We start from the raw sequence: 15,506 nt of genomic DNA, 5'->3' as shown, positions 1-15,506 counted from the left end.
TGCGAAAATGCAACGCGTATTTGTGATAATGGAGATCGCGTTGCGAATTAGCGATCGCATTGCGATTTTGTTGGTCATTTTGGCAAATCCGGAAAAAGTTGGTTAAAATCGTATATTATATGGGATTTTTGGTCACTGAGGTTATTTTCTCAAAAGGAAATGAAGAAGAAAGAAGGAAAAAGAAAAGAAAAGAAAAGAAAGGAAAATAGAATTTACAGGGATTTAAAACATTATTTTAGAGTAAATTTGAATTTTTTGAAATGCCATCATTTTGGCGTAATCTACTTCTTATAATGTCGTTATTATTTAACGGAGTAATCAAAATAGGAGCAATTTAAAAGTTTAATAATAACATTGAAACTTTTTCATTTGTAGTAACCAAAATAGAAATAAGAAGAAAGTTTAGTGATACTTTTTGTAATTAACACTAATTATTATATTATCATCTCATAATTGCATACCATGTTTTAAAAAACCCTAATTCAGCTCCTCTGCTCTTCCTCGTTCAGACAACGATCTTTTTATCATATTCGATTTTGTTTTGTTCTTTGTTCTTTTATTCCTCTCCACTTCCGTATATTGCTTAGTTCCTCAAAAGTTACTATTTCCCCCTAAGCTGAACTGGTTACTTCGCACTTCAATCCGTGTGCTTTGAAATTCAGCTTAGAGCTGAATGCAAGGTCAATTTAATTCTTTGTTTACCCCTCCCTTTTTTATGATTGAAATTCGATTTTTTTGCTACTTGGTTTGTGTTTAGATTTGTTATTGTGATTCCTATATGTTCGGGTAAAAGGTTAAGATAGTTCTTTCTGTTTCTAGTTTTGAGAAGTTCGATTTTGGTATTGCTTCTTGATTTCTCTTCGGGTGAGGTTATCCGAGTTATTTTGGCATTTTGGTTTCAGGTGGAATTCATTTGGAAAGGGATAAAAAAGCGGTCTTGGACGATGTAATAGTTCGTAACTCTTGATAGCAGTAGAACGGTGAATACTGCTATAGAAAACGAGGAGCTACATTCCTTAAGTGTCCATTTCCAGTCCCATGTATTTGTTTTCTCGTTTGGAGGTTTGGTTTTATTCACAATTTTAATGTTCTTTCAATTTTATAATGCTTATGAGATTTCAGATAACTGTTTTCTAATAGTTATCGATGTTTATCTTCTTATGTATGAGCTTCGTATTGGCTACCCCTTCATCTATTTGGTTTTTTGGAGATTACCTATGGTAAGGTAGAATTGGTTGATTATAGGTGTATACTAAGTAGTGTGTTCTTGCTTTTGTTTATTCACCAGTGAAGTTGCCATCGTATTGCATTGTTCATCGTTCTTGTTATGTAATTGAAATGATTTGCTGATTTAACATGTTTTTCTTTGTCTCGTTCACGAGGGATCTTACTATAATTTCTATTTTTTATGTTTTTTGCATTTAGATTGTCTATATAATCAAATAGTCAAGTTTTCAAGCAATCCAAGTTTGGTGTTTTAAGCAAGGTGGGTATTTATATCCTTTAAACAATTGTGCCCGTACTTCAAACTCTCAAACTAAGTTTAGCCACTAAGAATTCTCTTTCCCTCTTTATGTGTGTAAGACGTTGCATGTACAGATAGCAGTCTCTCTGCCATCATTGTCGGATCACAAGCAAAGCACTTCAAAAAGCTCCAGCCAAATCTTGTATCTACATCATCTGGTCAGGAGAATTGGACGGTTTCGATATGGCAGATGGCAGTCCCAGGACAGATACTTCAACAGATGACACTGATGAGAAGAATCAAAGGGTAATGTATCATACTAGTGCTTAAACATTTTTCTTTTTGTTTTCGTTTTCATTTCACCTTGATTCCAAAGGTTTACTTTTATCTCTCACTGAGAAATAAGAAAGAAAAAAATTTCATATGTAGACACATAATTTGTACTTGAAAATGTACCTACTGGCTAATAGTGCTTGTAAATTCACCAATATTTTGTGCAGTTTGGAGGAGGTCAACTGACTGCTATTGCAGCTTCTGATTCTAGCGATAGATCAAAAAATAAAACAGATCAGAAGGTCAGATTTCTCCTTATTCTTTCTTTATAGATTGGGTAACACGAATATTAGATTGTTAAAACAGTTTATCCATATACCATCATGTTTATGAACTTATCATCTTCCCTTCTTCAGACATTGCGGAGGCTTGCTCAAAATCGTGAGGCTGCAAGAAAAAGCCGTTTAAGGAAAAAGGTATTTTATTTACGACTTGGTTCAAAATTTTAAATTTTTATCAATGCAATCTTATATGAAATTATAAGTTGCTATCTATAAGGATGCAGTTTCTTTGTGACTCATTGTAAATTAGGGATAACTTATAAAAACCCATTCTAGCGTAATGTAGCAATTACACCTTTACATCACACCTCTAATGCCAATCAATTTTGTAGCAATTATGCCTTTAACTTTCTCAGGCGAGACCATTTTAATTGGGTGCATGCCTTCACGCGCTTTATGCCGCCTTCCACTTCAACACTAGGCGATAAAAAAGCTGGCTTTACTGAACTGAAGTCAACTTATAAGTTTTTATGTGCTTTTAACTTCTTTAGTTCCCATGGTAAAACCATAAAAGTGCTTTTTAACTTTTAAGTTTCTTCTCTCCCTCACTCTAAAATATGATTGAATAATTATTATGTTTTACAAAAAAATTCAGATACATTTTATATTTATATATACATGTATCCTTATATGCATGCGGCTTACTTTACTTGGGCAAGTGCTTTTTTTTTGTGTGCCTAGCACCCTTGACAACATTGATGCCAATTGATTATCCCTCTTAAGACATCATAAGAATTAGAAAAATATCGTTGTGGCCAGATGAGGGCAAATAATTTTCCCAGGGAAAGTATTTTTTTTATATGACCCAGGGAAAGTTATTGGTTGGAAATATGAAACAATTTTCTTGCTCTGACCTTTCACCTTCTTTGAAGTGCCCGTGTGGCACATATTCAATTTTCATGGATATGGGCGTCTGATCCTCCAAATAATGGGAACACTTAGAGAAAAAAAGTGTAGAAACAGCAGTATCTGACCAGTAAAAGAGGGAAAAAGTGCAATGTATGCTTTTTCATTTTTGTTCCAGTTAAGCCCAGTTTGCCAGTTTCATTATTGTATTCCCTATTTCTTAACCCTTTTTCTGCTTTCAAAACCTAGGCATATGTGCAGCAGTTAGAGAGTAGCAGACTAAAACTGACTCAACTTGAGCAAGAGCTGCAGCGAGCTCGTCAGCAGGTCTGCTACATGTTAATATCATCAGTGTTGTGATATATCATTTGCATTTTAATTTTCAGGCTGCTAATGGTGTTTATTACGCCTTACATATCTTCATTTTTGCTTGTTTCACTATAGGGCATATTTATTTCAAGCTCAGGAGATCAATCTCATTCAATGAGTGGAAATGGTATAAGCCTTTTTAGGCTTTCCTATTGTTTCGGGTCATGGTTGGAACTTGAAAATTTATTTTTGTTATTTGGTACTAGGGTCTTGGAATGCTAGTTTCTTATGTTGTGAGTTGGTTAAAACATGTTTCACTACAGTAACTATTACATCGCATGAGTGGATAATATGTATTAGGTATCCATACCAAAGTATTTAATTCAAGGGTCAGTGAGTCCATACATATAGCTTTGTTATATGCATTTAACTGAATCGTTGTTTTTCTGGTTTGGATGTTTGTTTTGGAATTATTTTGCTTTTGCTTTTTCCTTTGGTCATCATGGCATATAAGGTCTAATTATTGACTGGATTTTTTGGGTTATTGGATTTTGTTCATTGATAAAATTTGGTGTCATTGTTTCGCCTGACCCAGACAAGAATTGATTGTTGGAATATTTTTCAAGAAAAAACAATTGTCTTCAATAATTTAGTACTTTATTGCCCTGCATTTTTCTCTTTTTGCCATATGGTAGTGTGAATTTAAGTTACGTATTGACTCCTCTCTTTTTTTCTTTTAAACAATAAGTAAAAATTAAAAGCACTTTTAATCTCTTGATTATTTTTGGAGTCTGATCTTCGTGGGCTGGTGTACAGGTGCACTGGCATTTGATATTGAATATACACGGTGGCTAGAGGAGCACAATAGGAAGATAAATGAGTTGAGGAATGCTGTCAATTCACATGCTGGTGATGCTGAATTACGCATTATTGTTGACAGTGTCACAACACATTATGAGGACATTTTCAGGTTGAAAGGCATTGCAGCAAAAGCTGATGTGTTCCATATCTTATCTGGAATGTGGAAAACACCAGCAGAGCGGTGTTTTCTGTGGATTGGAGGCTTCCGTTCATCTGAGCTTCTCAAGGTGAGCTCCAGTCTTTTGATACCAAGGACTGTTTTCATGGTACATATGAAGTTCCAAGGGATATCAATTTTGTCAAGGGGTTGTAACAAAAAAATCAAATCAAACTATAAAAATTATAAAATCAAGGCTGCACCTCTTTACACTCAAGAGGGTTGTAACAAAAAATCAAATCAAACTACTAAAAAGATTATAAAATCAAGGATGCACGTCTTTACACTAAAGAAATAACTACCCACATAAAGAAAATTGTAAAATTTAAAATTTTCATATTTGATTTAAAAATTAACAAGGTTAAGAAGAATTATCAATTCAAACACAGTTGTCTCACAAAAGCTGAGCAATGCACTTTGCATGAATGTAGAAAACCAGTGGCAAGAGTATTGACTAAATGGAACAATCTAGCCCTTATTTCATAAGTTGCTAAAATATATTCTCAACATTTTTTCATCATCGTTTCCTCGCCAATAACTTTTCTTGAAGTATTCATAATATATAAAACTGTTTATGTTATCCGGCAATTGACTCAAATGATCCATCGATGGATCTGTGGCCCATGATTTGAACTGGTATTATCTGGCGTGGTTCTGATAATCATGGTGTTGTGTACTTTGTTTTTTTTTTCTCTTAATGGACTACACTTGTTTGTTTACATGCATTATTCACTTGGTCCTTTCATGTTTGTGTTTGGCTTTGAGTTAATAGGGATATAATGCTTAGATTCTTAAAATAAAAGTAAAACAAATGCCTATAGAACAAGCCATGTTTTAAGAATAGATACACCATTTCATGTAGCAGTCTCAATGTTCATGATTGTCAATGATTAATATTAAGTTGTGTTGTTTCCCTGTTCTTTATTCTAAGGTACATTCTGATGCATTCATCTTTTCAACCCTTGTTAGTTTATTGATGATTTCTTAAACATAATGGATGTTGATGCAGCTTCTTTCAAATCAATTGGAGCCTCTAACTGAGCAGCAGTTTATGAATATCCAAAAGTTGCAGCAGTCATCCCAACAGGCAGAAGATTCTTTGTCACAAGGAATGGAAGCATTGCAACAATCTTTGGCTGGGACTTTGGCCAACGGCTCACCTCCTGGTCCCTCAGGGTCATCTGGAAATGTGGCAAACTATATGGGTCAAATGGCCATGGCAATGGGAAAGCTAGGAACCCTTGAAGGATTCCTTCTTCAGGTACTTCCGTTTTGTGTGCAATATTGGCTATGTTTTCTCTGTGTTTCTTATTTCATTTTACGTGGAATGTGACTTGAATGTGTGTCTGTGTGTTGGGAAGAAAAAAGTGGGACGGGGTGGGGAAAAGAAGGGCATTCTCAATTTGGGCTCGACCTTCTTGATGTTCCCTTGGTCTTCGTTTTAAACAGTAGGAAACATTTTTCGTCTGTTGATAGCTTGTTGAAATATTATTAATTTAGGTGTTTGGCTATATTGTGTGTCATTTTACTATGATAGTCTCAACAGGGGAAGGCTGTGTACATCTGGACCCTTCTCCAGACCCTGCTTATTGCAGTTGCCTTGGGCATTGGGTATATGACCTTTTACTCTCAAGTGTAGTTAAAGTAAAAAGGAAGTTAATGTGAATAATAACGTGCATTTAATCTTCTTTGGTTTTCAATCATTGAATATTGTGATGCTTCCACATTTTACAACTTCCAAAAGTTTGGGACTTTTTCGTTATGAACTTTGTTGTGTATGAGTCAATTTTGTTTTGTAAAATCCATATATCAGGTTTTATATTCTAGTCAATTGATGTTTCCAGGTTAATCACTAGGCTAAAATTATGTTTTCTTTTTCCCTTTTTTATCATACCAGGCTGATAATCTACGTCAGCAAACACTGCAACAAATGCATCGAATCTTGACAACTAGGCAATCAGCTCGAGCTCTTCTTGCCATAAATGATTATTTTTCTAGGCTTCGAGCTCTGAGTTCTCTTTGGCTGGCTCGGCCCCGGGAATAAGAGTTCCCTCCATACAAAGTTTCTGTGAAAATTGACCACAGTTCGATCGATTTTATAGTAGTGTTTTCTTGGAGCAATGCAAATGCTATGATTGATGCAGGGTAGAACACTGCTCTTCTTCTTCTTCTACTTACAAGCTGGCCATACATTCAGGATGCAGTTGAGGCCAGCTTCTGTTGTGTGTAGATTTGGTTTGCATGAACAAATCACATATGTGGGAAGAAGTCATATGCTGAAATGCAGTTTATGTGTTGTAAAACGGTAGCCCCGTAATTTGGATATGCAGAATTAAGGAAAGATAGTGTCATATATGTAACATAGGGTAAACCTTTCAAATTGTAGACCAAAAGCAGGATGAAAATAGTTTCTTTTTGGGTGTTTGATCTGATTCCCTTTTGATTTTGCATTTTGCTTCTGCTTGTATAAAGGTTTAAACACTTAAATTGGTGTAATGTAATTGATCATATTCCCATCCTATGTATAGTATCATCATCAAATTCTCCTGGGTATGTATTATGGTTATTACAAAAGCAGCAACAGAGTTCCCCAAATGGCATCGGAGTTCTTGTTATTTCTATAATGAAACTAGGGCGCCTGCCAGGGAACAGGAGGAGCTTCGGTAAAATTGTCGTGGAGCCCCTCCAAGATTATGATGTTATAAATTAATATAATAATAAAATTATATTTGATCCTAAAAGAATTAAGGGATTCATCCCTCACACTGGATTGAGTTGTGCGATGGACAAACAAGTATCATAATTCGGTTTATAATTCACTTAAAAATTAAGAAATTAATTTTATTTTAAAACAATAAGTATTATTGTAAGCTGTTTTTGTCTTTTCGTACTTTTATATCATCTTTAAATAAAATAACAAAAACTCATTGCTTGAGAATCAAACAACAAGACTATTACTTTTGTTTATAAAATTTTTACTACCTTGCCTATAAGCCGTTCGTTAATTTAATTTTATTCAATATATATATACATATATGTATATATTAATTTTTAGAGTATACCTTTATGGTATTTGATTGAATTTAATGTCACTTAACTAAAAAAATTGAACTCAATTAGAAAATGCAAATAAATCAATTTATAAAATAAAAAGTGTGAAAAATTATAGAATTGATTAGATGTAAAGGAGATGAGGAATGAAGAATAAGCCATGCATGCACTCCAAAGTCCAAACAGAAATATATAATAATCTCAGATGGAATTAATAATAATTAAAAAAATGATTCATTATAGAAAAGAGCGATGTTTCATTATTTCATCCACTTTTTCATGACCTGTGTTCATATCTGTGTAATGTTTAATTTTCTGTTGAAGACGAAAACGATAACTGGAACAGGAACAAACACTTCATGTAAAACAGTCCCACACCTCCAAGAATAATCAAAGATGCTTTCCTCACAGCTCAAGTTTCCATGTGCACAAAAGCTCTCAATAACTCCTCTCTCTCTCTCTCTATATAAATTGCAGATCCACCACCATCACTATTAACAATGGCTTCCCTGCTGCAACTCTTGTCTGTTTCCCTTCTCATCATCTGTTGTTCATCAGCTTCAGCCGATCAAACCCCAAAGGTATGTCTCTGAATCAGATCCCAAATGTATGATTGTGTAACATCAAAGAGATGATGACATGCAATGGTAGCTTTGTTTGAGTTGGCAGCATTATGTTGTATATATGGGAAGTTCAGCTGGAGAAACTGCAGAATCAGAGCATCTGCAATTACTGTCCACAGTGATCCCAAGGTCGATAATGATTAATCTATGATAATCATTCGTTGATATGGTTTTTATATATTTGTAAATATATCATCTTGTTTTGGACAGGGATGAGAGGGAAAGAATTTATCTTACAAATCATTACAATCATGCCTTGAGAGGATTCTCTGCAATGCTCACAGATAATGAAGCTTCTGAGTTGTCTGGTGAGCCTTCTTTATATATATACCTGTCACTTGTGTCGCCACTTATGTTATACTCTATATGAAGTAAAAAGAGAGGATTTATACACTTGCAGTATAATTTTATGAGCAAACTACAGGTTTAATACCTAAACTATTACTTTTATTTCGTTTTGGTACCCGGACTTTATTTTTTTCAATACTATACTTAACATTTAGTTTAAGTTTCATTTTGGGATCCGTCGTTAAAATCTTATTGGTGATATTGACGTGTCATCATAAGATAATTTCACGTTACCATTGAAAAAATAAAAAAATATTTAACAGTGATTTACTAAATGAAAATATAAACTAAACGTTAAGTATTATTTTTTAAAAAAAAAAGTTTAGGTATAAAAAAAGAGAGAAAATTAATAGATTAGATACTAAACATGTAGTTTACCCTAATTTTATTTAAATAACATTAATTAAATTATTATTATTAAGAAATAAAATTAAATTTATTTTTATTATCAATCGAGGTCGTGACATAATAATAAATGATCTTCGTTAAAATAAAATTTTAATAAATATAATAATTTGAATTTAATACATCAGATAATATAATTGATTATACAAATAAGTTTATATAAAATGAAATTGATCTGATTTATTGAATGTATATAAATTTATGTATTTAAATGTTATTTAAAAAAGTTAGCGTGAAAGCAGGGCGTGAGGGAATTGTCTCCGTTTTTGCTGATCCAATTCTGCAACTCCATACAACACGTTCTTGGGATTTCTTGGACGGCAAACCAAATCCAAAGTTGAAGCGTGGATCATATCCACCTCATCAATCAAGTTATGACGTCATAATTGGGATGATTGATGGAGGTACGTCCCCTTTTTCTCTTCTTCTTTATTCTATATATCGAGTAGTCATTTATTTTTTAATAATATTATAAATTTATAATAATGTCACGTAATTTTTATTTTTAATTTAAAAATAAATTTTAAGATGAATATAAATTAAATTATAATATGACTGTAATAAAAATAAAACTAAAATGAGCAAACCAAAAGTGGAGGGCCAGTCCTTATTAGAGATCCTTATCCGTAAAAAAGTGCATATATAAAAGATATGTCTGGTTCAAGAATTAATTATTGGACTGCACAGGTTTAAGTTTATTATTGAAATTATTTTGTTTCCAGGAATTTGGCCCGAGTCTCCAAGTTTCAGAGATGAAGGTATGGGAGAAATACCAACAAGATGGAAAGGAGTTTGCATGGAGGGAGCTGATAGGAGCAAGATGCTAGGAGTTTGCATGGAGGGACCAGACTTCAAAAACTCTGATTGTAACAGGTCATACATACAGACACGCATGCATGTCTTCTATTATCTCATATATATGTAATAATTTTCAATTCTATTTTGTAACTTTGTAATTCTAGGAAGCTGATAGGAGCAAGATGCTACAACGTAGTTCAGACATCTAATGGGAACACGACAGCAACGCAAACGAGACTCGACAAGTCTCCAAGGTATGTTCTGAAGACGGTTGTCCCGGCTCTAACATGTTAAAGGCAATCGACGATTCCATTAGGGACGGTGTCGATATCATATCGATTTCTGTCGCTCTCTGCTCCAATCTGATTTCTTGAAAGATCCCATTGCGATCGGAGCATTTCACGCAGAACAAATGGGGGTCATGGTTGTCTGTTCCGGAGGCAACGAAGGCCCTGATCCTTATACTATCATTAATGCAGCGGCATGGATTTTTACAGTTGGGGCTTCTAATATCGATCGAGATTTCAAGTCTTCGGTGCTTCTAGGAAATGGAAGAACCTTTCAGGTAACTCATGTCGATATCATATATGAACTTAACTCGAATCTGACCTGATTCAGTCCGTACATAATGAGATTTATTTTTTTGTGACATTGTGGTGAAAGGGATCTGCCATCAACTTCTCAAACCTCACTCGGACGGAGGCCTTTCCTCTTGCATATGGAAAGGCAATAGCTGCTAAATACAGTCCGGTATCAGAAGCAAGGTACTTCAATGAAGATAAATGATCAAAACATTGTTGACTCTATTTTGTTCATTTTGTATCCATTTGTTGCAATGAATCCTTTTGTGTGTTGATTTGCAGGAGCTGCTATCCTGGATCCTTAGATCCGGAAAAGGTGAAAGGAAAAATGATCATTTGCTTCGACAGTTTCCCGGTGGTATCAAGGGGAATCAAGAAATTAGTAGCCGAAGATGCTGGAGCCAAGGGATTGTCACAGAATTGGAAGTACCACAAATCTATCTAGATAGTGAACATAGTGCATAAACTTATACACCGTGGTCGATGATGATAGGAATCCAACTGCAACTATCCTTCCTACAACTGAATTTCCCAGGCATAAACCAGCACCAGTGGTGGCATATTTTTCATCTAGAGGTCCCAGTCTACTAACAGAAAACATTCTCAAGGTATATATTTTCGTGAACTCTGAAATAAACATATATATTTGCATACACTAATACATTCAAGTTTGTTGATCTTTCATTTTCCCTTGCTATATAGCCTGATGTAATGGCTCCCGGGGTCGCCATTTTAGCTGCGGTAGTTCCGAAAGTTGAAGAATGGAGCACCTTGTTTCGTAGGAAGCCGTCTGGATATGCCATAAAATCGGGAACATCGACGGCCTGTCCACATGTAACAGGGGCTTCGGCTTTCGTAAAATCGGTGCATCCTACATGGACTGCTTCCATGATCAGGTCGCCACTCATGACAACCGGTAAAGTGACCAACTTTGAAGCTCCAAACTAATATATGAAATTCATGATTTACACTAGTGTTGTTCCTTCCTTTCACCTATTAATGCAGCAACCGTGTACGATAACATGGAGAAACCATTGACGAACAGTTCGGGTTCAATTGCCATCCCACACGAGACCGGAGCCGGAGAAATCATCCCACTCAAAGCTCTTAATCCCGGAATAGTCTTCGAAACGACAAGCGAAGATTACCTTAGATTCCTTTGTTACTACGGATATCCGGAGAAAACAATTCGATCCATGTCGAAGACGAACTTCAAATGTCCGAGGAAACCCTCGGACGATCTCATTTCCGGCATTAATTATCCATCAGTCTCCATAAGCAGACTAGCCAGAAGTGAAGGCTTCCGAACCATTAAAAGAACCATTACGAATGTCGGACTCCCGAATGCGACGTACACTTCCGTTGTGCAAGCTCCCATGGGAATGGACGTTAAGGTTTCACCCAAAAAGATAACATTTGTTGAGAGTGTAAAGAAGATTTCTTTCAAAGTGAGGTTCGATGGCAGGGAGGCTTCGACCGGATATAATTTTGGGACTCTAACATGGTCCGCTGGTTCATGTTCTGTTCGTATGGTGTTTGCAGTAAATGTTGTGTGATAAAAATGATATGGGTACCTTACACTATTCCTCACTGTATTTTAATATCTCTCGTATTTTGTTCATTGTACTTTCAATTTTTCTAATTTACTCATTGAACTTTACATATTGAATCATTTTGTTCACTTTGTTGTTAATTATTTAACGGTGTTATGACATGACACAAAAAATGCCATCGGCCACCATGTCATTTTCATTCAGTCCACCTTCATTGACGGTGGTCGTTCGATTCTAAATTTCATGGGTCGGTTCATCTCGACCCCTAAGTTCAAATCTAGTGATTATTTCACCGGAAAATATCCCAAACCCTGATAATTTGGAATGAAACGTTTCGGATTCCTCACTTTCAATGTAACATCCTCAATACCGGGTTAGTGATTAAATTGAAAAGTTTAGGGATTTAAAGTGTAATAATTTGATAGTGGATTAAATGGTAATTATGGAAGAATTGAAAGGGTATTATGGTCTTTTTATGTAAAAGATAATTATCTCTTATTTAAAGAGATAAGCTGATGGGTAAGGAAGTATCTGGAAAGCTACATTCTTCTTCCTTCTTCTTCCCGTTGGTTTACTTCATAAAGGTAAGTTTAATTTTAGTTGGTTAATTCTGGAGTTTTAAGCTTAGTTTTGATTCTTTGGGTATTAAATAAGCTTAAGGAAAGCTTATATGGGATTTAAACAATAAGATAAAGGAATTATGAAGGAATTTGCAATATGAGTTTTAAGATGAAATTTTGATATGGTATGGTTGTTGAAGTTTTATGGATGAATTTGACTTGTCATCAATCTAATTAAGAAGTATGAAGTGTTAGAATTGGAATTAGAACACATTGAAAATTTGGTATGATTTTTGAATCTATGGAATATAGGATTTTGAGGTTTAAGATGAAATAATGAATATAAATTGGTTTAAGTATGTGTACTAGAGTTAAGAATGAAAAAGGGGATGATATATGAAGTGGTTGAGAGAAATGAAGTAATTTTCGGGCTGAAATATGATTTCTGGGCAAGGGGAATCGTACCCATTCAAGGGGAACCGATACCCCTTCAAACGACAGAATTCCAGAATGTCTTGAGGAATCGATACCCCATAGTAGGGAACCGATTCCCCCTAAAGGAAAAATGGGAATATTGGTTTAATAAGTTCGTTTAAGTTGCTAGTATCTAATTAAAAGGTGTAGGTATCTAATGATTACCTCGAAATGTACATCTATGTAGATTCTACGCATAAAGAAATTCCGGAACGTTTGGCAAGTAAGATCGATCAAGGGAAAGATAAGAGATTGGAATTGACTAGTGAGGCCAGGTGAGTGCATATTCAATAGTATATGATGTGCCATGGGAATAAGACTTGCGAGTCTATTTCCTGAAGTGTTACACATGAATGCATGATTAAAGGCATGAGTTGAATATGCATGTATGTATGCTTGAGTATATGGATGATTTGTTCTTTTATGTGTTAGATGATAAAGTATAAGTAATTACATAAGAAAGGTTATGAATTATAGATATAAACTATGTGATCATAGTAAAATAATTATTATTATAATAAGTGAATAAGATGGATAATATTGATCTATAGGATGAAGTGAGAATAGTACACTAACTAGGAGATTTAAACATAAATGATAAGATGAACATATAAGATAAGCTAGAGGGGAAGGATTCATATGTTTAAATAAACTATAACACATGGGTTGTATGATAGAAAATTATGAAGTTATATGAGAAGATTATAGGAGTTATATGAAATTGAATTAAGTAAACAAATTAGATCATATATAGAGAAATAATAGAAGTGAGATATGTTTATAAGTCTGCCCTAGATGAATATGAATACGAAATATAAGAGTGCTATATGATTTATATTAGGATAATCTTGAGGATATATATATATAGATAGATATGAAATGAAATGAAATGAGTTATATGAATACACAATTATGTGATGAAATGGTGGATTACCGAACATGTGAATATATATATATATATATATATATATATATATGTCTAAGAGAAGGCATAAGATTAAGATATAAGCAATGTGACTATAAGTATATGTGCTCTAAGTGATATGACTTATAGATATTTCTATTATAATGTTACATGATATTTATGTATGTTAAAGGAATTATGTGATGGTATAAGAATTGATATGAAATATATATGTGAAAACAAGTATATTATGAGACAAAACCTATGATTATAAGCTACGTGAAAGTGTTCCTATCTGTTATATGAAGTATGATCATATGTGAACAGATATGATGAGTATGTGTACATGAATAAATGTGGTTGGGTGAGAAATGATAGAAATTATAAACACATGTATAGGTGAATTAGCTTTATAATTAGGTAACTATAGGAAATCATAACTATGAATTATTGATGTGAAAGTAATCTATGTGATTATATGTTATATGAATACAAGAACATGAGATATGTGACATGTGAATTATGGAGATGATCTACGTATAAGTGAACTACGTGACTATGTGATAATATGAAAAGAAGCTATGAGATAAGTGATATGTGAAAGTGAATTACAAGTTATGTGAATATTTGAAATGAAATAAATGATAACGCCCATGTTATGTGTCATGAGAGCTAAGGGTATAGTTGGCATGCCAAGAGTCGAGGGTCTACGCGGTTCTTCGAGACATATGTATATTCTTTGGAATATGTGTGAAGTCTAGAAAGACACATACTTGATCCCTAGCATATGTATATGATTCTTAAAGAATTCTATGTGGTCCTTATGGACATTATTATATGGCACTACGGTGCAATTCTACGCGGTTCTTCGGGACATGTATATTCTTTGGAACATGTGAAGTCTGGAAAGACACATACTTGATCCCTAGCATATGTATATGATTCTTAAAGAATTCTACGTGGTCCTTATGGACATCATTATATGGCACTTTCTACGCGGTTCTTCGGGACATATGTATATTCTTTGGAACATGTGAAGTCTGGAAAGACACATACTGATCCCTAGCATAGTATATGATTCTTAAAGAATTCTACGTGGTCCTTATGGACATCATTATATGGCACTACGGTGCAATTCTACGGGGCACTTCGGTGCATTTATACGAGCTGTGGTGACAGCATAGTGCACAACCTCTATAGACTCACATATCGATAGTTCTCACATATGTACATGGGCTAATCCAGAGATATGAACAAATATAAGTTAGTGGTATGATAATGCTATAGAAATGATATGATTGTGTGTATAGTGTTTGATTGAAAAAGTATGTGATTATATGATAAACTGTTAATGATGAATTATGGGTATGTATGTATTTACTGCAATTAATCTGATATGATTTTATACGATATGAAAAATGCATGGAATATAACATGATAGAACAGAATATGCATGTATCAATATATGTTTTAAAGTGCATTATAAGTTGTTATGCCTCACTAAGTCTTCGACTTAGCGTGTGATTGTTTCACACGTAGGTTTCGAGAAGAGTAAGGAGTGTTGCGGAGCAAGACAGGTCAGTTTTCCTTACCAAAAGATCAGATCAGAAATATTTGACAAAGTATGTATTTGGTTATGTATAAAGTATTGGCATGTAATAAGTCATTAAGTACGAGCACTCTGATAAAGTCTTGATTTTGATTTAAATAAAGTTTTAAATTTCCCGGGATTTTTCTTAAGAGTCAAGGTTTGAAAAGTCAATGTGACACTTCGGACTCGTATCCGGGTCGGATACGGGTTGGGGGTGTTACATTCAATCTCAAAATCATGGACTTCAGAGCAAGTTTCGACAAAATGGAGATCGGATTCGAACTCATGGTGTCAAGGTGAAGGGACCCATGAAATTTGAGACCAAACGACCACTATGTGCGGTGGTCAACGGTGGTCGCAACAACA

The 15,506-nt window shown here is 34.3% G+C and overlaps 1 protein-coding gene and 1 pseudogene across 5 annotated transcripts; both read left to right on the top strand.

The window, feature by feature from the left end:
• Positions 1-478: 478 nt before the first annotated feature.
• On the top strand, positions 479-6,684 carry LOC120113837 (transcription factor TGAL1-like). Of its 5 annotated transcripts, XM_039134889.1 has the most exons (12): positions 479-680; positions 903-1,062; positions 1,426-1,486; positions 1,585-1,771; positions 1,966-2,002; positions 2,033-2,040; positions 2,155-2,214; positions 3,175-3,252; positions 3,370-3,421; positions 4,051-4,322; positions 5,262-5,513; positions 6,150-6,684. In XM_039134889.1, the coding sequence occupies exons 4-12, from the start codon at positions 1,709-1,711 to the stop codon at positions 6,294-6,296; spliced, it is 969 nt and encodes a 322-aa protein (XP_038990820.1). In that variant the 5' UTR covers positions 479-680; positions 903-1,062; positions 1,426-1,486; positions 1,585-1,708; the 3' UTR covers positions 6,297-6,684. The 5 variants fall into 5 exon arrangements, with proteins under 5 accessions (XP_038990820.1, XP_038990818.1, XP_038990816.1 ...); XM_039134887.1 differs by having other exon boundaries at positions 1,607-1,771; positions 1,966-2,040; XM_039134885.1 differs by having other exon boundaries at positions 1,966-2,040.
• A 1,119-nt stretch (positions 6,685-7,803) lies between these two features.
• On the top strand, positions 7,804-11,624 carry LOC120113836 (annotated as a pseudogene).
• The last annotated feature ends 3,882 nt before the right edge of the window (positions 11,625-15,506 follow it).

Source organism: Hibiscus syriacus, unplaced genomic scaffold, assembly GCF_006381635.1.
Source record: "Hibiscus syriacus cultivar Baekdansim isolate YM2019G1 unplaced genomic scaffold, ASM638163v2 tig00110213_pilon, whole genome shotgun sequence".
Classification (NCBI taxonomy): Eukaryota; Viridiplantae; Streptophyta; class Magnoliopsida; order Malvales; family Malvaceae; genus Hibiscus; species Hibiscus syriacus.
This window is presented reverse-complemented; position numbering and strand designations above follow the sequence as displayed.